General features: G+C 42.7%; 1 protein-coding gene across 1 annotated transcript in view; it reads right to left on the minus strand.

Annotated features, from left to right (window-relative positions):
• Window positions 1-235: 235 nt before the first annotated feature.
• The window catches only part of Gucy1b1 (guanylate cyclase 1 soluble subunit beta 1), a 41264-nt gene continuing 17000 nt past the window's right edge, over window positions 236-24499 (minus strand). The window contains exons 5-14 of the mRNA XM_050158855.1: window positions 15647-15844; window positions 14262-14492; window positions 13130-13246; window positions 12141-12274; window positions 8469-8666; window positions 5814-6051; window positions 3457-3597; window positions 2924-3078; window positions 2493-2619; window positions 236-1421 (exon numbers count right to left, since the gene is read on the minus strand). Coding sequence (XP_050014812.1) covers window positions 1398-1421; window positions 2493-2619; window positions 2924-3078; window positions 3457-3597; window positions 5814-6051; window positions 8469-8666; window positions 12141-12274; window positions 13130-13246; window positions 14262-14492; window positions 15647-15844 — 1563 coding nt within the window. The 3' untranslated portion in view covers window positions 236-1397. The remainder of the gene's footprint in view (window positions 1422-2492; window positions 2620-2923; window positions 3079-3456; window positions 3598-5813; window positions 6052-8468; window positions 8667-12140; window positions 12275-13129; window positions 13247-14261; window positions 14493-15646; window positions 15845-24499) is intronic.

The following is a 24499-nucleotide window of genomic DNA, read 5'->3' on the forward strand; positions in this document are numbered from 1 at the left end:
AGCAACTATTAAACATTTATATCACAGACGGGAAGTGTGTGCAGCTCCCTATTAACAGCATTTGTCCAGCGTGTGTCATGCTCTAAGATGAACACCCAGCTCTGAAAACAAATTATGAAAGTAGAAAAATCAGAATTGATAGGTCAGAAACAAAGTTATAAATGCCTTTAAATAGGAAATTGAGAAAGAATGTAAGTTGTGTCAATATCATTTTATTAAATTAAAACTCTCAATAGACAAGTGAAAAAAATAATTTATTGTAGGTTTTTTTACACAATTAACAGGTAACATTTATACATATATTGATGTGCTGATATGAAATACTAAATTTAAAGACAAACATTTTTACATAAAAGTAGTTGTACTATATTTGTTAAAGATAGATACCAATAAATTATCAGAGACATTTAAAGGATGATAGGCCAAATATTCCCACTCTAGGTTGGGATTAAAATGATTTTTCTGAATATTCTGAATATGATGTCCTGGATGCATTGCCATTCCTCTAAGCTAGTAACGGAAGCTCAGGCCTGGAGACAAGCCACGGTTGGCTCCAACAGTGTCCTAGCAATGTATTCCCAGCTTTGTTCTTGGATATAGCTCGACCCCCAACGCTTGCTCAAGCAAATGCAACCTTTGAGTGTGAAACAATACAGCCCCATCCCAGCTACCAGTATTTCTGAAACTCCATACAAGAACTGCACTACATATTAGGGCATATCAGAGGTTAGATAAACTAATTGGTGTGAGACTTGAATGAGCAGCCCAATTTTACAATAAAAGAAATGTATATTCTATATTTCCAGGAGAGAATTAGCATCCTTCAAACCACTCATTTCTTAGTATAGCATATAAATTCCTACTTCAGAAGTCTAGAAATAAATTGCATTTTTCCTAAAACTTAGATCCACTCCTTTAGAAAATGGTTTCTAGAACAACATGCACCAACATATGAACCTTGTTTTACGTCATAGTCATTAAAATATACATGTACATATACATGGAGAATAAAACAAACCTGTTGAGCCATGATAAATACGCACAAGGCCAGATTCTATTAAGTCTCATTTTGTCTAATTCAACAAATACATATTGGGTGTCTACCACTTTTAGGTCACCAGTATAGGTAACGCTTGCAGCAGAATTTCAGGAACGTGACGCTCAAATCATCCACATCAAAAAGCCAAACTTTACCATCACCTTAAAAAGTAGTCAAAAGCAGAGCTAACCTCGGATAATGAATAGTGTTGGATATGTGTAACTAGGTGAAAGCATTGGGGCATGAGAAAGGACAGTAGAAATCGATATCCACAGGGAAGAAGCGCTCCCAGGCTTGATACATCTTAGGCCGCCACCAGAAGCCAAATGACAGTTCTTGTTGCCTCACAATCTGAGACTCAATTTTCATCCTGGTTTGTTTCCTTAAATGGATGGAAAAATATATTATAGACTTTCCATATTAAGGAAGCTTATGGTGTCCCCCAAACACATTTTCCTGTCTGACAGTGGGGTATACATTTATATCTAGAGTTCCCATGAACCATCTCCAGCCCAGTTTGAGAAGAAATCATTCTTAGGGTCTTTTGGTCAAGAAGAAAGACACCAAAGAGCCCGCCTCTTCAGAAGGGCACCCAGGGGCATGCCACCCCCACAAGCTAGTTGTGTTTAGAGGAATAAAAGCAGCTGCAGTAGGGTTAAGTATTTAAAAGCTGCCTTTCCTATCCCTTTAATAGTTTGTTATATCCTATGAAAACATTTTTAGGGAATGTATACAGAGTGGAAAAGAGATGGGCTCGGGTCATCTCACACCCTCCAGAGAGTTAATGTGTCAAAGAGGGAACAAGTTGTACTTGTTCTTCTGGTTTTGACCCCTTGAGACAAAGAGGACAGGCCTGGTGGGAACAGTGCAGTCCTGCCTTGGCTTGGGGCTGGAGTGGAATCTCTCTGCACTTGAGAACCTAAATCTCTTCTAAGGAATTGTTTGGATTCTGAAAATCCAGAAGCCAGACATCTCTGAAGGAGAAAACTCTGAGAAGACCAGATCCAAGGGTCTTTCAAACACTGTGCAGGAGCTTCTTGTGACCTTGGGAGAATCCTAAGCTTTCTGAGTGATTAAACCGTCAGGAAATATGGTCATTGTGTAGACTTGCTGGGGGTCTCAGAGGGAGCAGCAGGGGCCAAGAAGGCTTCTTGGGTTCCTGAGCACTTGGGCTGTTTGAATTAGACCACAGAAGAATTACACCCTAACCCTAACCTATGGGCCTGAGGCTTTGGTTCCTACTTCATTACAAGACAAAAACCGAACAGCACCTTCTAAAGCAGATCTGGTTCTAACTGGTTTATCAGTACTGCAGTGAAGTCACCCTTTACTGAAGAGTTCATCTCTGTAAGCAAGAATTCTTTTCATTCCGAGGTCATTGCTGGTGTGTATGCTGAAACTCCCCAATTTATTTTCTTAGAAACAAAAGCAAAGATGCCCTGATGGGTCATACCTCTAAGCCTGTGTTTTTTCTGGATAGGAACCAAACTTGCATTGGTTCTTTCTTGCCCTTCATGGACACTGGGCCTCTGTGCTCCAAATGGAATTGTGGATCTGAATTTTCTGGAGACATGAGACACCTGAAAGACAGGAGATGGAGCAGAGAGGGAAGCTGATTAAGGCCGTGGAAAGAATCCAGACAACCAGATCCCACAGTGCAGGTGTAGTTAAAGACACTTAGGATTTTAGTAATGGTGCTTACGAGAAACCTCCACTGTGATGGAGTGGCTTACCACAGAAGCAGCGGTACACACTTCTCAAATAAAAAAAATAACAATCCCAGAAGCAGAGGGGAGATACAGAGGGTAGCGGCTGTTTAAAGGTAGTGAAACCACAGTTTGCCCCCACACTCCCCTGTAAAGAGCCTGACTTTTCCCTCCTCACCTGTATGTATATTCAGACACGTTAATCTTTCCCTTTTCTCCTGTGGTCTCTGTTCTGCTTGTGAGGTTGACGGTATTTCCAAAGAGGCAGTACCGCGGCATCCGCTGTCCTATGACACCCGTCACCACCTCCCCGGTGTGGATCCCGATTGTGATCTGGAGAAGGCAAAGTTGGACTTCGGTTGTCAACATATGTGTTATTTTACAGACTATTTCAAATGCCCTCATGCAACGTCCCTCCAAGAAGGGAAATAGTCTGTCCGAAGAGAAGAGGTCTTAAGATATAATACGGGCCACTTCCATGGAGAGGACCAGAGAACAGAAAGAGCGGGAAATTTCTTTATCCTCGGGATGGGCTGTCCACAGAACAAATGAGCTAATTTATTCCCATGTTTGGAGGAGTGGAATACAATAGTCAGTGTTCTCTCAGGATACCCCTTTCTGTACATGTTAACCATTTCCACATTAGAAGTGTACCTCAGTTATTAACCGGGTTCTACCATTAGCATCCCAGTGTCCGATTTCTCCGCTCACCTGAACAGATTCACCGTCGACCTGCACTTGACCAGCGATTTCCATCATGTCCAAGGCCAGGTGGCAAATGGACCGTGCATGGTGGATACAAGGTTCTGGTAATCCACTCACGGTCATGTACTTGTCACCAACTGTCTCCACCTAAGGTGACACACACACCCACGTGTTCAAAACGGGGCATAAAGTGACTGGTTATTATAATTATTATAAGACAGTATTTCCCAGAATTCCTTAAAGCTAGAGTCGTGTGAGCTCCAGCACAATGAGAGCCTCTAACAATTTGGAACTGACATGATGTGGGCTCTTGATCATTTCCTCTGAGGTCCCCTTATAACTCAGAACATGTATGTGTGCATGCACATGTGTGTAAAGATGCCCTTACCCATGTGTGTGCAAGTGTGTGTGGGTAGGGGTGTGTGCAGTGTGCTTGCTGTGCACATAGAGACTTAAGGTTGATGGAAGCGCTCTCTCTTTCTACCTTAATTTTTGCCACATTTCCTTTTTGGGTGTGTGAGCATATGTTGGTGGAGATTGAATTTGGAATCGAGGTACTCAAACACTCTAGACAAGCACTCTGCCACTGAACGCACTTAGCCTCAGCCTGTTGCCTTATTTTCAGACAGGGTTTCTTACAAAACCTGGCGTTGAACATTTAGGTCAGCTGAACTGGCAGGCCAGCAAATCCCCAGGGTACCTCTGCTTCCTCTTCCCCCAGCACTGAGGTTACAGATGTGCGTGGCCCTCCTGGCTTTTCCTAACTCATGCCTGCACAGCCCTCTATAGAACAGTCTGTTAATTCACTTTTTCCTGGAGCAGCTCTGGTGCAACAGCACAGGAGCTGTTGGCTGAAGTTCATTGATTTATTGTGGCCTCTGACCACGTTTTAATTTGTCAGCTAATTATTAATTTTTAAATTGAATTGTTGATCTGGTGCATGCATGCTGTTTAGGTACATGTCTCTGCGAAGATGCCATATGGAGGCCAGGGGATGGATGGCCTTGGGTATCACGCTGCAGACACCGCCACCTTCTTGTTTAAAATAATCTACGTAGGCTGGGTTAAGCCACGTACTGCTGTGATGTGCTCACCAAGTGCAGCACTGTGCCTCAGAAAAGAACCACAGAGTAGCTAGTCCGTGTGGAGTTCTATTATCCCGGGAGCCTAGCGACAGCCAGGAACGTTCTTGCCTTTATGAAGCAGCATTCCACTGACTTCATTTTTCCGATATTATATTTGTTTCTACTTAAAACAAAGGGCAGAGATGGCTTGTAAATGTTTAGCTTCAAGTTGATGGTATCTGAAAGTAAACCTGAGCTTCAAACCCTCCTCAAGCCCCATGACTTCTTCATCGCGCAAAGCATTTATGTATTTTAGGAAAAAATGTCTTTGGCGGAGCACAAAAAATGAAGCTGTGTTTATCCTGAATGTATTAAACAATCCGCAGAGACTCGTTAACCTAAGTGCAAAGAAACTGCCAGATACTTCATGTCAGCCCGAGATGGCCTGCTCCACGAAACCTCACTGGTTGCAATGAAGAGAAAGTTTCCTAAGTGGTAACTACTCAGTCTTGAAGTTTATACCATAGCCTAGTGCTGCCCTCAGCCTTGGTCGGAGAAGCTTTGTTTTACAGTGAGCAGCTGCTAATGCAGAGACTCATGACTGGTCAAGGGGCTGAGGATGAGGTTGAGTTGAACAGCCTAAGAACAGCATGTGTATCATCTCCTCCAGATGTCTGGGAATGTCTGTCAATGGGGGGCGGAACAAAATGTAAAAGCCAAGGTTGGGGAGGAAGGCTGTGGAATGATGTCTTCTGGGAACATCATGGCTGTTGTACTGCAGATCACTCTGCAGCTTCAGGTGCCTTCCCAGGGCTGGTACAAGGCTGACGCGAGTCAGCGTGAAATCGTAAATGGGGCATTTGCACCTGGGGACATGAGACACCTTGCATTCAGTGCTCTAACTACTGGTAAGACGTCCATATGCCAATGGATCGCTCCACACCCATGCTCACGCACGCAGGCCGCCCTGGTTAAACTCAAAGGGCCAGAAAACAAACATAGACAAATAAAAGCAGCAGAGTTGGGGGGGCATGCTTGTTGGGAAGAGTGAGATGGGAAGTGGGTAAGAGAAGCTGGGGGCGAATACAATCGGAATGCATTGCTCACATGTGTATGAAATTACCAAATAATGCATTCTTTACAGTGAGGAACTATGGAAGCTAGCGGGCTGCAGGGACTCAATAGACCTTATAACACTAGGAAGCAGTTAGAGACTGGAAGCAGTGACCATGGGCTTCTGTGGGGCATCTCAGAAGCCCAGACCCGTCTGCTTGACAACAGACTCCCGTGAGGACTTACCTTATAAACGAACGGGTTTTTCCGGGAGTCGGTCAGTGTATCAAATCTGGTGTAGAGGTCATTGAGAAGATTAACAATCTTCATGGCCCCTTCTCCAGATGCATGCTTGCTACAGAAAGCATTGAAGCCCACGATGCCACTGAAGAGGATGGTCACATTGTCATATCTTTTGGCAGGCACTGGGCGCTTGTGTCTCAGCTCATTGGCAACAGATGGAGGGAGGACAGAATACAGCAATCTGCGGGGATTAGAGGAAAGCACTCTAAGACACGCTGGGAGCCTGGGCCACTCCAACCTCGCCTCTGTACTGCATCTGACATTGTGCTGGATTCTGATAAGGAACCCTTTAAAACCAGCGTCAAACGTTAGCTACATACAAAGCAAAGAAACACAGCAAACACTTGTCTGTTGTCATTGCATACATCCCTAACCCGAAACCATTTCAAACCAACTCAAACCAACTCAAAAATAGGGAAAACAGAAGATCATCAATAGGCCCTCACGGTTTTCGTTTGCAATCCCGCCTTTTCCTGTTCTTATGACAGTGACATGTCTGACATCGTCAGTATGAGAATCTAAAACATTGCATAAACTGCCCAGTAACAGAAGCATGTTCACTCTATAAGAATAAAGTTTATCTCAAATATTGCAAAGTTACAGAAGATAAGGTAGAATTCACTCTTTCCTGGGAGAAACTGATCAAAGAGAAAAAAGGGATCCAGATGGGCGGACATCTTGTTTACAGGCAACGGTTGAGACCACCACCGTAGCACTGAGAATGAGCCGAGGAGAGAATGTGTTCAGCACACAGTAGGAGGGGAGCTGGTGGATTAGAAGAAGAAAAGCAAAAACCTTTGGGGCTCCAAGCCTGAAGAAACAAAAAGAAATGAGGCTTTCTTATCCGTCTCATCCTTTTAGCCAGCGGGCAAAGTTCAAATATGAAAAACAGACCTGAGCTCTCTTTTCTCTAGCCACAGCGGAATTTCTTCAGTGATTAATTTTAGCTTCTAAACAGAAAGGATGTCATGCAACATTGAAATTAGGTCTTAATATTGAATGTGAGTAGTAGAAGAGCTTTATAGAAAACTAGATGGTTTATAATGAAATATTCTTAAAGTCTCCACTACAAAATCAAACCCAAATCTGTCAATCTAAAAGTCAATTGTGAAATTTAATGAAACACAGTATCCCTAAAATAGTGCAAATGGTTTTGAAAAATCCACTCAACCTTGGGCAAACCGGAACAAAAAGGGTCCCGTGATGGATCCTTATATTCTTGTTCAGAAATCAAACTCTAGTGGCAATGGTATGAGCTCCAAAGGCTGAACCCATAGACTGGTGAGAGACGTGAACGCCCAAGCCACCAGTTGAGGGGCAATGTGAAACAGCAGCTTGTTTAGCATGGAATGTAGAGCTTATGGATATTTCCATAACTTAAAGCACCTTGTCCTGTTAGAGGTCTGTTTACTACTGGCGTAGTTTGGACCCGAGACATTCCCCCAAAGGCCCATGTGTTGAAGCCATAGTCCCCAGGCTGTGGTGCCATCGCAGACTGATGGAACAGAAGTTAGGTCACTTGGACACACCCTTGACGGGGTCTCATCCTTCCTGTTAGCATCCTCTGTCATGCATCCCTGCCATGATATCGCAGCCTAAAGCGACAGGGCGAGGCGGAAACCTCTGAAATCACAAACTGAATCTCTCCTTATTTCTTCATGAGTTTATTATCTCAGCAGTTCTTATAACAGAAAGCTGAGGAACATAACTATAAGAGTGGATATCGGCGCATATGGAACCATAATATATATATATATATATATATATATATATATATATATATGAGGTCCGCATTTTCTGATATCACAGCCAATGCAGAATATAGGGTAACTGGAAGTGACCAACCCGTGCAACCCTGAATCTGAATCCACAGTGCATCGCACAAATATATATGGTATTTTTCATGGGTGAGTTGGCTCATGAACTGATAAAACCAGGTAGTCTAGGGTTTTTTGTCTTTGTTTTTGTTTTTTTTCAAGCAGTGGGTAGCGTTCAACTGCCTGTCCCCATGTGCTTGAAATTTACAGCACATGCAGCCAATTCAACTAGGTGTCCTTACAACCACGGAGGAAGTGAGGGGTCTCAGAGTGAGTGGATACAGCTTCAGATGAATAGTGTAAAGGGAAACACGAATGGATGAAGCTGTGTTGATGAAGACAGGCATTTGCCATGAATTCTGTTTCTTTCATGGTATCAACAATGTGAACACTTGTGTTTACTGGTGTGCCCAGCATCTGGAGACAGGCGTTTTACACAGGCATCAATGCCATGGAAACAGAGGGTGTGCTGCCCTTGTACATCCTCTGGTGCTGAAGTGGAGTGAATTAGTTCTGATGGAAAACCAGTCAATTTGTTTCAATTCTCTAAAAATACAGCAACCTATTTTGAAAAAAAAAAAAAAAATTCAAGAACCTGAGGAAAACATCCTATGGGCATCCGGAAAGAACTGCTTTTGATTACTATGTGGAAACAGGGCTGAATAGTGACCAGGGACCCAAGAGGCCCCAGCCCCTTCTAGTGAGAGTTATGGGCTGTAACTTTACACAAGACGTAGCAAGTTGGGAATAAATGCCAGCCCTTTCCCCGCTCCGTTCTTACGTGTCCGTCTTTTTCTTCTCATCCTCCAGGGCTCTCAGTGTGAGCTGTAGCCTATCCGTGAGGATTTCCAGCTCCTGGGTCAGTTTATACTCCTCCCGGAACTGTTCCCCCAAAAGAACCAGGTCTCTAGTGGCATCATGAAGAGGGATGTCACTCAGGTACAGGCCTCTTCTTGTCAGGTCGTCCAGGTTCATCACACTGTCAAACAGAGCAATGATGCAAAAATCAATACTGCGGGTCCACAAGGTGGGGTGAGCCCTCCCTACTGCACAAGGTGGAAGGCGCAGCTTTCTCCTTCTCCACCTTCAGAGTTCAAAAGATCAGTCAGGAAAAACATGAGGGGAGGTGGTCCTCAAAAAAGCTTTGTTTTCTGTGTACCTAAAAACCCTACAGGCAAGGGCTGAACTTGAAGTAGGTGTTTGTGGATTTTTACTTTTTGGAGGTATCTGCATCTGCTCTCACAAAAGATAATGCAGAAAACGGCCCCACAAACATCATCTCCTTCCGTACTTAATACAAGGCTAGCACATTTTACAGAATCATCATGCTTTTCTTTATCCCAGAAGAGCAATCTATCATCATGCATGAATCAGGAACAATGTTTTTGTTGAGAAACTACCTCCTCTGCCTTATGACTCTAAGAACATCATAATTAATAGCTTTTCTATTAGAAATGAGTGCATTTCTAAGGATATGTATTTTAAGGAATCCCTGCCTTGTGCTTGGATGCCATTCATTGGTCAGGCTTTCTTCTCTTCCTCTATTCTTGTTTTTGCTGATTTTCCCCATTTTTAAAATGTATTAGACCTTACTGAAGTCAGAATCTTTGCAACTTAAATCTTACCATTTTATAGCATTATTATAATGATCTTAATTGATTCACTGAAATTCTGATAAGCAAAAAGTTTATTTAAAAATTACCCATTACCTGAGCATCTTAGGATTTATTTTTGTTTTGAATTAATTCTTAAAATGTAAAGTTGTTGTTTCCAGATATTCGGGATAGTAATTTTTCTAAAATAACAAATTTGGGTCATGAGTTTATTAAAGAATTTTTAATCAAAGTTCCCATGAAAGCATTTTCAACAGAAATATCTATAAGTCAAAGCAAAGTAAGCAAATGTCTGTGCAAACACAGAATAATCAAGGATGTTATTGACAGATTAGACAGGTGCTGTGTATATTTTAAAGCTCCCTTGCAAAAATAAACCCATCTAAAAAGATGACAGATAACTTGCCAAATGATCCATATGTGACCAAAAAGATCTACCCATGAGGAATGACGCAATCAGATAATCTTAAAATTGAAATGGGTACCATACTGCCAGGTGTAATCTGCCGTCTTAGTCAGGGAGGCCACAAGAACCTCTTTAGACAATGCAGATTCTTGTTACTCTTCTTAGCTGCACACAACCCGTTGCTAAAATCCTGTTACTAAAGATACCACACATCTTGGCTGCAAGGTGTAGAGAAGCCAAACTGGAACTGAGCTGAAAGTTTCCTTCCTGCTGGGAAGCTATCATAGCTCCAGAAGGGGTTGTATATTCCGCTAGGGGAGAAAGGCATCAATGGTTTGATCCAGCTGAACTCCATGATCTACGGGACCAACCAGCCAGGCAAGATTCCCCCACTTATATAACAAAGTTGCCCAACTGTAATAAGAAGAAACAATGGCCACAAGAGTAACACTTTAAACCTGCTGTGACTGAGAAGATCTTAAGCCCTAGGAGAGAAGGTTAATAAACATGTATGTTTATACCTATAGACAAATACCACCCCAGGCTTTAATCAGAGACCTCTGTAATGATGGAACTGATGAGACACAGCTGCTCAAAGTGCTAAGGAGTGAGAGTTGAATGCTCAGCCTTGAGGATATTTATACCATCCCTGACAAGGCTCGGGAGACATCCTGGAAGAGGGCAGGAAGAATGTAAAATCTGGAAGAATGTGGCCCCTGGAGAAGGGCTGTGAAACACTGTGCTGCCTGCAGAGTAGACCTGTTCAGTCATGGCTTGGAGAATTCAGGAGTTTTCCCTTTCCCTGATGAACTACCCCTGTTACTGATGGATTCTGTGGGACAGGCAGCTATTGTCTTCACCTGTGTTCCCCCGAGGAGCCTGCCAGGCCCTAGTGAATAGTTCCAATAGTGAATAGACCACAGTGATTGTCATTAAACTCAGAGTCTCAAAAGAACCCAAATCCAAACAACGACAACAAAGTCATGAAGGTAGAAATAGAACTTGTAAGGAGAAGGGGGAATAGAGGAGGCTGGGAGATTCAACAGAGGATCACAATAATTAGCACGGAATGAATACGAGGTGAATGGTAATTCATACTGAGGTAGAAATCTTAATGAGATTATAAACAGCTTATTCTTAAAGTTCCTATGGGTCCCCTCCTGTGTCTGTTGTTAGAATGGTTGCCTGGCGTGCAAGGAAACCTCTTATTCACTCCTCAGCATCATACAAATGGCTACCGTGATGCACACTTGTTATGGTCAGCCTTCAGGAGGTGCAGCCAGAGGATCTAGTGTTTCCCAGTATGCAAATTATTTAACTAGTCTGAGGCTAACACGGGCTACATAACATGCTGTCTCAAAATTGAAATCCCTATTACCTTTTCTTAGTATGAATTAATCCTAGGATTATTCATAGGCAAGACTTCCATTTTAAATAGATTTCATGGTAATTAGTAAATGTATCACTATAGGACTGATTTCTGCATATGAAAATTAAGATAAACACTATGAAATCTGATTCTCCCTCTAAATAAACCATTCTGTACTTGATTAGAAATCTCCCCTAAGATGAAGCTGTCATTCTCCTGACACATATCCAGAAAAATGCAGAGCAAGAGGCAGGTGACTTGGTCCCTGCCTTGTGCTAGCTTCAAAGATGCTTCATGGTTCACTGTGTTGCCTCTTCTGTCTGCATGATAAATAATTCTCAAAAAATCAAAATTACTGTTATATTATGCACAAGATATCATTTAATAATAATCCCTGCAATTATCTTCTCCTATTTCTCTATAGATACATATTACAAATCCTCTTGTATCTTTTAGTAAAGTGCTAAAACCAGCAAAACAAAAACCTGTTTTATCTCCTCTGATGTTTATCATGAGTAACACATTTTACATAAATTCTATCTTAATAATACACTTTGAGCACCACAATCCAATTAAAATAGTTACATATTTTGAAGTGACTCAGGCAAAAATTAGTCTTTTTTTAATTGTTGCCAACTATAGAAAAGTTCCTTATTGATATCATCGTATCCTATGCTTTCCAGAATTGCTCTTACGTGATGCTCTTTTTGAAAGTACAAAAAAATAATTAGCTGACAACAGGTTGTTCATCCCATGACCTAACATCATAAGAACTTCGCAGACAGGTTATAATATGACATAAAGAAGGTGGGACTTTGAGTTTTTAGAAATACCCAATGAATTGCATAATGAGGGCCTGAAAATCCAGTTTATATTTCAGCAAAAGTAAGCACTGTGGATTAAAATGTTGGATTCTAAGAGGCTGCTGTGTATGTATGCACTGAAATATCAAGCCAAATTCCATTCATATGTACATCTAGCATGTACTAATCAAAGAGTTTTCATGGCGTCTCTTTGAATTAGTTTGTAACTTATGGCAATTCCAATAAAGCTAAAAGTTGTTACCTTGGTGAACAGAGGAAGAGGATGCTGTCTGCTTCTGGTAAGTAGATCATTTGGCCCTTGAGACGCAGGCAGCTAATCTCTGTCCCCGTCAGTTCATCCTCACATTCAAGTTTCTCAACATCCAGCAATCCCTCCTTGAACGGGAAAGACAAAACATTAGTCCACCTTTCCCTGCCTGACAAGGCATGGGGAAGGCGTGAAAACCTTACCCTTCTCGCCAACCCTAAGGGAGAGGATGCTGGCCCATTAGAACTGCAGGGGTGCTGCCCTGGGTAAGACCGTCAGTGCTTGATGGGCTTCTCTGCACCTCAGGAGGCAGTAGTGGAGTTGCCTCCTACACGTGATTTTCCTGTATGGCCCCAACACACATTTCTGACTTGTACCAAAGCTAAGCCAAGTGAACCCTGTATTCACAGAACAACTGAAAGCAGTCGGTCCCTAGCGTGTAAAACACAAGTGGCTGTGTCTTTGGGATGCCTTGTTGTAGGGAGTATGAAGAGTGTGGTGCTGGAGAAATTGTGTTTGCTACTATTATCCCAGGCGCACAAATGAGGAAATCTGGAAACCATCTAAACTACCAACTATACAAGAGTTTACGGATTTTTAATCCGTTTATTTCCCTACAGAAAAAAATTATTAACAAGAATTATAAACAATTTGCAGAAAAATAAATAGCTTTGGGGACATTATCAAAGACTTCTTGTTAGGTCTTCTGATTTCTTTTTTTAAAAAAAAAACACTGTAAAATCAAGGGAGTAGATGCTGGTTTTATTCTGTGAGATTGAAGAGGCTTAAATGTTCCCAGCAAGACACTTTCTCAGCTGACAGAGGGCCCTGTTCCTCAGCCAAACACTGCTCTCTTGAGAGTTGTGTTTTATTTTCTTCTATCTCCACCGCATGGGCTGTGCTGGCCGATGATTTCCCCTCCCTCTTACGGCTGATGGATGGCATGCCTTGTTTGCATCCAGCTGAAGGGAGTGTCTGCTTACCTTGCTTCTCAGGACAAAGACTGTATTGATGTGAGAAAGAATCCCATGGAAACTGATGTCAATATGAGGGCGGACCAGAGAGAAGACAGACAGAAGACTGCAGTTCCCAGGCTGAAGCTAAGGGGGGGGAGGGGGGAGGAAGCAAAGAACGCTCAGCAACTTGAAATTGACTTTACTACTAGATATCAATCTTGAAATTAAGTCAGATCAATTGTATTTATAAGTGAAAAAATCTTAAGTATTGGAGATTTATCCTATATGTACAGCTGAGTGATTAAGCAAACATTAGATGCTTTCGGAGACAGGAAACCTAACATGGATTTGGGTAACTAATGTTCAAATATAAGATGGTACAAATCATTTCAAGAGAAGAAAGGTTGCCATCTAAACCATAGCATCACATGGTAGATGCCTGTGGCTGCAAATGAGATTAAGTATCAAAATGCCAATAAATATTTTGATAAACAGTTTATCAAAAGGGAGATAATATTAATAAGAAGCTGCAACACACACACAGCAGCTGCCTAGGATGGAACAAAACAGAAGTGGATAGGAGGAACCTTGTGTCACCCTGGTGAGAGCCCACACAAAACACTCTCTGCTTCCAGATCTACAGCTTCACATAAGACCTCTGTGTTCTAGTCCTGAATTAAAGCAAACGGTACGTCCAGACGTACGCATGCCATGGGCGAATCCTCGCATGGAATATGGGAGGAAACGTGTGCTGGCAACCGTCTGAGGTCCTCCAGTGCTCTGCCACTCTACCCATGGTCGCTCCTCTGCTTCGCGCCCTGGGTGTTTGTAAACTTCCTTCTTCCCCTTGTCAACAGCTGATTTTGAAAACTATTTTTGGAAGGCCGATAGGCAGTGAATATTTATTCAATCAACAAAAACATGAGTGACATCTGGCTGCTGTTGCCAAGTCCCCCACCTACCCCGCCTTTGCTCACAAAGCAACTCTGATGTTCTCATATAACTTCCCTGAGATTAAAGAAACAAGTGAGTCCTAGGGAAATATTTTCAGATACCTTTAGGTTATAATAAGTGTGTGGGATACTTTCTATAGTGTTGTCAAAGGTTAAAAAGGAATGAAGCCCGTGAGAGCGTCAGGTCCCAGTGCTGTGCACTTTACCTGGGGGAGCACTCTGTAGATGGCATTGCCACACTGAGTGACCACCAGGTCCCGGTCAAATATGATGTGGAAAGGAAATGCCTTGCAAAAGGTGTACGGACTGATGCGTGACTCCTGGGTACCGTTTTCTTCGAATCTGTCCAGGTCTTCATAAAAATCCTCTTCCTTGGACTCTTTCTCTTCAATTAAAAACTGAGTGTGGTCACATTCTTCATTTCTTTGCTGAATAACCTGGATGTGGACGGGAGAAAATTAGTGAGTGACTGTTTACAAACATTGTGTTTAGAGAAATGCTATAGACATGGACATGAAAAACTGAAAAACCTTTCTAGATGTTTTCAGATCTGTGAAGTGTGAAGTATTCCTTTGGGGTGAGGTGTTCTGTGTTCCACACAGCTCCCTTAGGATAGTTTCCAGTCAGCTGGGTAGCTGAGGCTAACTTTGAACCTCAGGTCCTCTTGTCTGCATCTCCTAAGTACTGAGATCATGGATTTGTGCCACTATGGCAGTGTTTCCCATGCTAGGGGATTGAACCCAGAGCCTTGTGCGTGGTAGCCAAGCATTCTGTCAGCCGAACCACCTCCCACAGTTATTCATAATTTTTCATTGTAATTCTGGTGTGAGTCCCCATAGCGCATATGGCCTTTTGGGTGGCCTAGAAAGAGAGCGTCCCCTTGGCCTCATAGGGTCAACCTCCCAGACAGGCACAAGGTACAGAGAACTTATGGTTGCTCTGCATTCAAAGCTGAGCGGGAGAAGCTGACCAGAAGCCACACAGATCCGAGACAGAGAAAAGAGGAAATTGTCTTCATTGCACACTTTCCCTACGGGTGTCTTGAAATTGCCACTCGAAAATAACAATGGGGGTGTCATCACCAGTATCGGGAAAGACCAGAGCTGGCTTGGCTGTGTTCGCCAGCACAACTTGACTTTAAAAAGAGAAAGAACACAAGACTTTAAGTTAACAAAATAAAATGTTCTAGGTACATTCCCTGGGAGACAAAAGAATTCACATAGAAAAGGGATCTGTAAAATCAGCTGATTTAATATGCTCTTTCCATTTCACTACCCACAATCTGATATCTTGCAGACTGAAGCTCAGTCAGCCAGCCCCCTCCCCTCTCCCAGCTGGCGTGTGTTCACAGAAAGTAACTGAATTTCCTCTTGCCTTAAGCAATGTATAATTAGAAAAAAATCTGTTGTAAGGGGAAAATTTCCCAGTATAATGCATTCCCAGGCCAAATGGAGAAGACTCCCGGGGTTCACACGATTTCATCTTACAGGGATTGCTAGTGCAACTCGTGACCAGCAATCACTGCGCGGTATGGTTTCAAATACTTCCGTGCTCCTTTGTATTCAGAAACATCTTCGCTGGTGGAGATTACCTTCATGTCTATCTCAGTGCCGTGTATCTGTTGAGCAACGGTCTTGATGATCCCGATCACAATGTCCTGAAGCCCCTCTCTCTCCGAGTAGTAGTGCAAAATGAGCCCTTTGCCTTTTTCCGCATCGGTGCACCGGAAGGAAGGTGCGCGCATCCCTGGGTAGATGGTAGCGAGGTGGTCATGCAGGGCATCCAGGTTCTGGAGTGGAGAGGAGAGAACTGTGACTAGAAGCTTCTAGAAGGTGGGGGGGAAAGCTTAGCAACGCAAGGAGCAGACGCAAGGTTCAAATCTGGGTTTGCTGGAAAGGATCACTAGAGTAAAACATTTACATAGGAGATCCTTCGTGGAGTCCTTGAGACAGCTCCAAGGTAAGCTCCACAGAGAGTGAAGACAGTAGAAGAATGTCATTATTAACTGCACATTTGAAGAAATAATAAATGAGGTGAATGCATCAGGAAAAAAGCATCCTTAATGACAAAAGCAGGCATCTAAGGTTGCTGTTCATGCACATTGTAGCAAACAGTAAAAAATATTTAAACCACCCACTTCCTTTTCACTTGCTCTATAATCCCCAACCGAATTTAATAAAAAAAATGGTCAAAGATAGTGAAATATAAATATATATTGATTATTGATATTTTAAATTAAAGATGTGATTATATAAAGTAAAGATGCATAATTTCTTGTTCATCAGTAGTCTCCAACCAAGATGAGATCCCATAGCAAAGCAACCAACACATGACCGTCTCAGACTAAAGTCTTGGAAAATTAACATTTTCTACTTCGTTGTAGCTCTGTCACATAGAACACGCTGAATTTAACAGTGTCTTCTATTAGTTACTAAAATTCAAAACTGGTTCATACACAGATTGACCCAAAACTGTGAAAGCTGCAGTTTAACTTCAGCCCCACCCCACGGCATTTAGATGACAGCGTGCGTCAGGCAGGTTTGTGCGGCCGAGGGAGATACCCCCAGGCACAGAGGATCATGAAGACTAAGACTTCTCCAGTCAGCTGGGAGAATCCAGTGTCATGCTGTGTACCTCAATTTGCAATGAATTCTGTTCTCTTTCCTCTAATAACCCCTGTAAAAATTATGTCTCGCTAGTGCTGAGCAAAAACATGACTTCTCCCTGATTGCCCCCAGGGGTCGCTGTTGCAGTATAAAAGTTACCAGGCAGTGACCAGGCCTGCACAGGGCGGTTCCTGGAGCCCACCTGTGTCAGAACTTCTGATTTCTTCCTATGGAGTTGAACAGAACAAGGGGTTCTTCTAAAGACCCTTAGACCCATGTGGGTCTGTTGGTGTAAAAATCTCAGGAGAGAAACTATCTCGAAGAGAAAATGTACTGTCAAGAGTTTTACTTTTATCCCTATTTTCTACAAAGTCTCGACTGAATTTGTGGCTTCAGTAAGGACATTTTTCTTATATATTACAGACCAAGTACTGTGTGGCGTTCCTTAAAATGAAAGGAAACTATGTTAAATGGTGACCTAATAATATTTCATTTTCCTAAGCGAAATATTGGTGTCCCCTAGTCAACATACCCATGTCACTTGCTTACTGTCAGTATCCATTTTGGCTCCTGACATGGCTTTGTACATTCCTACATGGGGTCAATCCAATCACTGGCAGTGAAAAGGTACCATTTCTGCTAGCTGCTGCCGTGATGGTAAGGCAGATCTGCCGCTGTACGAAGACCCAGGATGGATGTCATTTAAGGCGGCCCCCTCCCTGTCTTTGGTGCAGCCGTTTGCGTGGTTGCGCACAGGCATGGGCGGTAGTAAAGCTTGGACACTGGGATACGGCATCCCTTAGACGCTCTCTTAACGGCAAGCGGGTTACCGCGAATGCTGAGTGACAGGGCCGGCGATTCAAGCCGTCTTTGTGGTAACCCAACTCTCCAGGGATTTGTTGTTATATTGAATTTGCTATTAATTAAATAGACAAGTAGAGTGCCTTGTTGGAGCATGAAAGATTTTACCACTTAATGTAATATTGATTTTATTTAGATAGTACCCAGTATAAAATACACTCTTGGGGTTTCTTCTGTTACAGTTTCCCTGACTCAGTTTTACTCCGTCAAAATTCAAGTGATTATCGCAGCCTGCCTCTTCTAAGAGACTGGATTATGAATAAATTTAAATTATTTTTCACCACCCCGACGCTGCCGAGAAACGTGCAGTCTTCACATTTGCACCACAATTGTTGCGGTAACCTCGGGAAACCACAAACGAGGCCTCTTAGCAGCACGGTCGAGAGAAAAGCTTACCCACGCCTCCATAGCAGTGTCTAAACAGACTTGACAATTCATGAACACAGCTATTTGGATACATCTGGGCAATAAAACGTTCTTCGCAAAACTGGAATTGTTTTATTTCTAAATATACCCACGGAGGTAAGAGCAGGAGGAGAGCAGCTGCGTGGCCTGTTAGGAGTATGCGCATCTGACCAGCAGCCAAAACGTCATGGGAAAACGTAAACACGCATGCTCCAGTGTGAGCAACCTCCAGAAAGCCACGGAGCAACCTCAAGCATGCTCGAACTCATTCTCCTCAGCGTCGTTTAGAAAGGCGGCGCTTTTGTTTCAATACCTAAAATTCAGTCTAAAGGTTTAATTTAATTTCTAATTGTGCTGCTATCATTTTGTGCCCCCACACACCCACACGCCCACACAGAGAATGAATGCGCTGTTTCAATGCAGGGAATCTGCGAATGTCAGTCCAGTTAACCCGTCTCCAGATAAGAACAAACTTCACAGCTGATCTAGATTTAGTTGAAACTATGCAACCTGTTATTCATAGACAACTCTGACGACCTTAACATTTTTATCTTCCTTCACTTTGGTTTTTCTGTTTTAAATAAATGGAAATCGCATTTTAATTGCAGGCTGTAGACCGTGGAGTTTAGATGTTTCTTTTGAAATTCAAAAGTTAAAACAAAGTCACTAGCGCATTTTTTCCTCCAAAATGTAAATAACTTGGGGAAGTATTAGGATTTTACAGCTGTTTAGGAACATCCCAGTCTTTCCCAAAATAGCCCTTTGCGCAAACATTTGAGAGATCGAAATTGGATCTGCTGTGAGTGCCGGGTTGCTGCTGGTGGGCTGTGTTTTATCAGCTGGAATCAGAGCCAAGAAGAGCTGAAGGGGTGACTGAAAGTACCACAAACCCAGCCGGGAGAGCCAAGTCTCCAGCCAAGAATGAAAGAATATTTCAATTTTTAAAAGCGGTCCTTCTGGCTATTGAAATAAGCTCATAAATACAAATCTTAACGGGTCTCTAAAACAACATTTTTTTTTCAGTGTATTTTTCAAGTCAACCTGGCAGGTTTTGATGCTGATATTTTTGCCTATAGAACTGCTAGGGCCATAGAGAATAGACAAGGTAACAATGCAGCATCATTAGCAATGAATGGATAGACCTGCATCGGCCTCATTTGGGTCCCATTGCCAAGGGCCCTGCATCAGCTCACCAAGGACTTAGTCAAAGGTTCTCGACTCATTGTCCAAGCACATACATGATATAGCAAGCCACATCAGCACGGAATGATTGAAATACTAATTTATTGTTATCCTTGATGGTTCTCTGTGCTGTCCGAATGAGTGTGGGAAACTCCTGGCCTAGAGTCATCAGCACATTGGCAGGATGATTTTCTGAATAAATACTAGAAACAGCCATTGAAAGGGCCAGGTCTCTGCAAGGGAATCAGGCTGACTTTTGCCCTGACCATCTCTATTGTTTGTGTGGCGTGAGCATCTCATGTTGGCTGTCTGCGTCCATAGAGGTAACCTTATGATGAATCTTTTCTGTGATACCTGAGAGCAACATGAAGGCATCTTAGGCTATGGCCTAGGACGTTTCAAATTGCCACCGTCGCCATAATCTGTTGGTCAAATGATTCCCAAAGCCAACCCCTACTCAAAGGCAGCAGAATTGCATCAACTGATGGAAGCCAGGCACAGGAGCGACAGGAGACACTGTCGCAGTGATCTCTGGAAAGTGTTTTCTGTCATCGTGCAGAGTGGGCTGCAGTGGAAGCGCCTCTGACTGGACATTCCTTACCAGTGATGTTGTCGGAGCAAGCAAAGCTTGCACACGCAGCAGAGCTTCTCTTAGCTCACAGAGGCCGCCGATAGGAACCTACATGTGCCTAGTGTAAGACTATAAAAGCAGAAAAGAACCAAAAGAGCTTACTAAAATATAGCTTTGTCCTTCTAGCAACAGTATTAGCTAAATGCATATGAAATCTAACAACCACATAGAAAATACTTTAAAGTCTTCCCCTTTTTGCTTTAGGTTTTCAGTTATGAAATGAACTAAAGAATAAACCAACAGCTCCAAAATGGTTTCACAGACTTTAGGGAAACTGCTTGCAAAGTATGCAATCCCTAAAGACAGATTTTTAAAGCTTCCTCAGGAGTATCTCCTATATTTCATCGCTGTGTTCACTGGGAAAACTCACTTTCAAAGTCGCCATGGTGCCAAGTTTTAAACACTGGACATATGAACACAAGAAGCATTGTATGAGGTCATAAGCTTGGTGAAGGAAGCAAAGACTCATGGGAGAAGTCCTTTCAACTGTTTAAGACGGATAATCAATAGAAATGACAAAATTTCCTAGAACTAAATCACAGACGCCATCTTTACTGTGTGGCTGCAAATATACCATTTCTATAAGGGAACACACAGAGGCATTATCCTGATGAAAGAACCAATTTTGAAAAAGTTACTAATATTCCAGAACTAGGTTGCTGAGACAGCTTGATGCGTAAAAACAGTTGACACCAAGCCTGATGAGTTTGACTCCCCAGAACCCAGAAGGTGGAAGGAGAGAACTAACTTTTTAAAACTGACCCATGACATTGATACATGTGTCTTTGCATGGACACACATGTGGGTAAACTCACACACGAATAAGTGTGAAACAATTCAAAACAGCTACTCCTACTCTAGAATTAACCAATTCCCATAAGACTGAAGATGACCTAATATATACAGATTTTGATATTCAGAAATATTTAAAAACAATTTCAAGTTTTATGTGTTTGTGCAAAAGTGTGTACATAAGTATGTGGGTGTGTACGTGTGTCTGGGTGTGTGTGTGCTGAAAAGCCATTCTTGCTAATATGTCCAGAGAGAGACAGGGAAAGATCCCCAAGTCCTCTTTGGTGTGCTGAAAGTAACAGATATGTCAAAGGCTGGTCTAACAGTCTCCTGAGGTATAACTTCATGGCAACTTTATTGTCCTCTGAGATATTTAAATGGCAATATCAAATCCATAAGTATATTTAATATACAGTCACAGCAATGTATTTAAATGCACGGATACACTATTGTGGCCTTCAAATTAAATAATAAACATCAAGTTACCTTGTGCACCTAGAAAGAAAATGTGTCTCCTTTTATGTGTTGGTTTAGGCTTATCTCTATCAACTGAAATTCTCAGGAAAAGAAAACAATTGCAGATAAACTGGGAATTCTATAAGACTGACTGAGCAATAGGAGCTTTGAAGAGTTGGAATGCTCAGATCTGGGCTAAATTGCCTTGGGTTAGCATAGATCCTTAATAGCCTTTTTCCCCATGTGACCTAATATCTTTGTGTAGAACCTTCAGGTAAAACCTCTGAAGCATGTTCTTAGCCTACCACTAATTTTCACCAAGAGTTAAGCATGTCATCAGATAACACCCAAACTTGTAGTGTCATTCCCTCATTATGCTCTAACCTGTGCCTTGATTTATAATTTTCTTTTGTTCTGTAACTATAAAAGTTTGTTATAGCCCTTGTGCCATCATGGAACATGTAACCCTACCTGGAACCCCGAATCTGTGTTCCTAGGTCATGGTCTCTCATCTTTGCCCCAGAATAAACCATCCTATCTCCTTTACGATGGGAGTTAAACTTTTCTTAAACTGTGCAGCCTCACTTCGAGTGGATGATCCTTGAGGGAATCCTTATTGGCTGAGTTCCTTCCGGGTCTGTTTGTTCTGTTTCCCCCCTTGCAGGGACTATTCTTTTCTCCTTAAACTATTGATTCATCCCCCAGCTTCCGACTGCAGCCTGCATCCTCCGAGCTGCTCTCAGGGTCTCTGGCCTCCCGAAGTTTACATTCCAGTGGGAGAAACAGGAAACAGTGGTGCAGTCAGTGCCAGGGCTGAGGCTGGGGACAGCATGCTTTGAAAGTGTGAGAAATGCCAGCGACCCCATTGCAAGTAGGGCAGAGTCTGGAGAAGCAATGGGACCTGGAGAACTGAGTTTACTGTGTGAAGAGGACTCAAAACCATGCTCTGGACAGAGGGAAGAGCATGCATAGGACCATGGCCAATAAGAGAGTCTACAGAGATCAAGGCTGACTATGTTCTAAGAGACTAGAGATACAGAGGATAGAGGAAATGATTTCCATTGCCTTAAACCTGATATGCTTGACACTTCCAGCAAGCAGTAGAGAATCGCTCAGGGCTCAAAGAAGAAAACATTATTTTCATTTTAGGCAAATCATCAAAGTTAAAGAGAAGACTGCAGAAGCTGAGAAGACTATTCAGCCTCTACATACAGGAAGACCCTTCCTGGAAGGTTTCAGGAAACTGCTAAAAAGGCTGAGTCCTCCAAATGAAGCAGGCTCAAAGAGGATAGGCTCGGTTATTTGGTTATTGATTCAAATTGGGGTGTGCAAATGAAGAAAAACCTTTGAACTCTCTTAATGGTCAAGCCAGGGTCATCTCACCCTCTCCTGGATGGTGGAAGTACATGCCAAAGAGTGTTTCATCAAAATATGCCGGAGGAACATTTTTATATGTAAGCTAGGACCTTAAATCTATATGTGAAAACCCAATTCTTTACATCACAGCGTCGGATACAGGAAAACATCCCCCAAATTTCTTTCTGCTTGTTAGCCTGACCATAGCAAAACCACCTCCTCTACAGTAAAGCATCGTCTTAGCAGAGTACATTTGTCATAACAATTTCAAAACTAGAAAGACAAAAATCCACATGTTCAAAAGGAATAAACAAAAATTTGTAGTGTCCAAAATATATAGCTTCATTTTTCAGTCTTAATCAAGGGGACATAGAATAAGACCAAACTTAATTTAAAGACGCTAGCAAAGTTTTATCATTAAATTGTAAGTGAGCCATTTCTCTTTTGCAGCATCTGTGAAAGCTTACTTCTTAGCTCATTTCCAGTGTGAAAGTTCATGCCTGGTGCTGTGGGCTGATCAAGGGCCATGACTGGGGAGCCCAAGGGCTTCCAGGTGAACTTCTGGTTTGCTAAATGAGCACATTGACGACCTAAATTGCTAGCGTCCTGCTGGTAGAGCAGCCCTGTCCACAGCCTAAGTCAGAGAATCTTCTTTTGTCACGAATGGTACTTAGTGAGGAAACTTGTGGCTTTGAAAGAGCGACCTTTTGAGTCATTTTGTTCAGCCCTTGCTATGACAACCGTAGCATCATTTCTACGGCTCAACGAGCATCACGGAAGGCGGGGGCAGGAACGTAAGGGCCACAGGATGGGGAGGACGGCCATGAAACCTGGCATGTCCAGTACACTCGTGAACTCAGAAGCTGCGGTTGCCTTTTAAAAGACTGAACTTGTCAGCATCGGTTCTGGAGGAAACCATGGGGCCCTGGCTTTCACAGAAGAGTTATTGGTTATTGGTAGTTGCAGCTGATAAGAGGGTAAAACTACTTTTAGTGGTGTAGCCACCAGCTCGTGCTCACACCCACAGGGACAGTCTTGATTAAACCTAGTGGGCCCTGAAACAAAGCAAAACAGACAGATATGCTAGTAGGAAGAAGACTGTTATAAAGAGTAGGCTTTGTTAGAGATAGAGTGGGTTTGAAAGGACAGGGTGTGGGGGGGGTGAGACCAGGGTCGTCTATATTAATGTACAACATTGTCAAATAAGAATTACACTTTTATAAAGTGATGAGGGACCTCTCCAGCTAGGGCCCCTACAGTGGGACAAGGCAGCCTAAGAGCACAGAGAAACACAGGCACAGTCAGGCATGGATGCTTATTCCTCGGTCCTCATACATTCAGCAGATGGTCAAGATGACTACAGGTGGGGTAACAACATTGGGAAATCTACTTAAAGATGTGGGTTGCTGTGTAGATCACGTCATCAGAGTTTCACTAACATTGAACTCTGCTGGAAGGCGGGGCTGAACAGATGGCACAGCCGTTCTGTGTATGTACTTCTTGATCATAAGACCAGAGTTCAGATCCCAGCACCCACATGGGGGCTTCAGAAATTCCTGTAACTACAGCTCCAATATGCCCTCTTCTGGCCTCTGTGGCGCGCGCGCACACACACACACACACACACACACACACACACACACACACACAGAGCACAGCACATTTTTTAAAAATCTTTTCTGGTAAGGTGACACAGTGGTCAACCAAAAAACTTTTAAAATGGACTTTGCATTCAAAAACAAAATCCCTCCAACACTTTGAAATATCAAACTCCCATTCGTTTGAAATCAATTTAGAAGCCATCAGGTTGGCTTTAATTTTAGCAGCTATTTCGTATGGAAGGGAAGGCTTTCTTTGGACAGCAGGACTTCAGTAAGTCCACAGCTGGAGACTGTAAACCAGTGTTCGTCATGATTTAATGCTGCTTTAAGTTTATAAGAAAAATGTCCCTGTGTAAACAGCAGACATTTTGATTAAACACAAAAGTTCTTATTTTGGCTGTTAAATCAATAATGCAGCTAGCCTGGGAGTCGTTTACATTCTCCCCAAACTGGGCTTGGGTTCAGCTGGTACTGCACTGACATCATTTTCCAGCAAGGTCCAGCCGCTCTCGGCAGTCAGGTTAGACACTCTTTGCAAACAAGCCCCATGAAGC

Source organism: Alexandromys fortis, unplaced genomic scaffold, assembly GCF_014885135.2.
Source record: "Alexandromys fortis isolate MF-2015 unplaced genomic scaffold, M_Fortis_MF-2015_v1.1 scaffold_102, whole genome shotgun sequence".
Taxonomy (NCBI): Eukaryota; Metazoa; Chordata; class Mammalia; order Rodentia; family Cricetidae; genus Alexandromys; species Alexandromys fortis.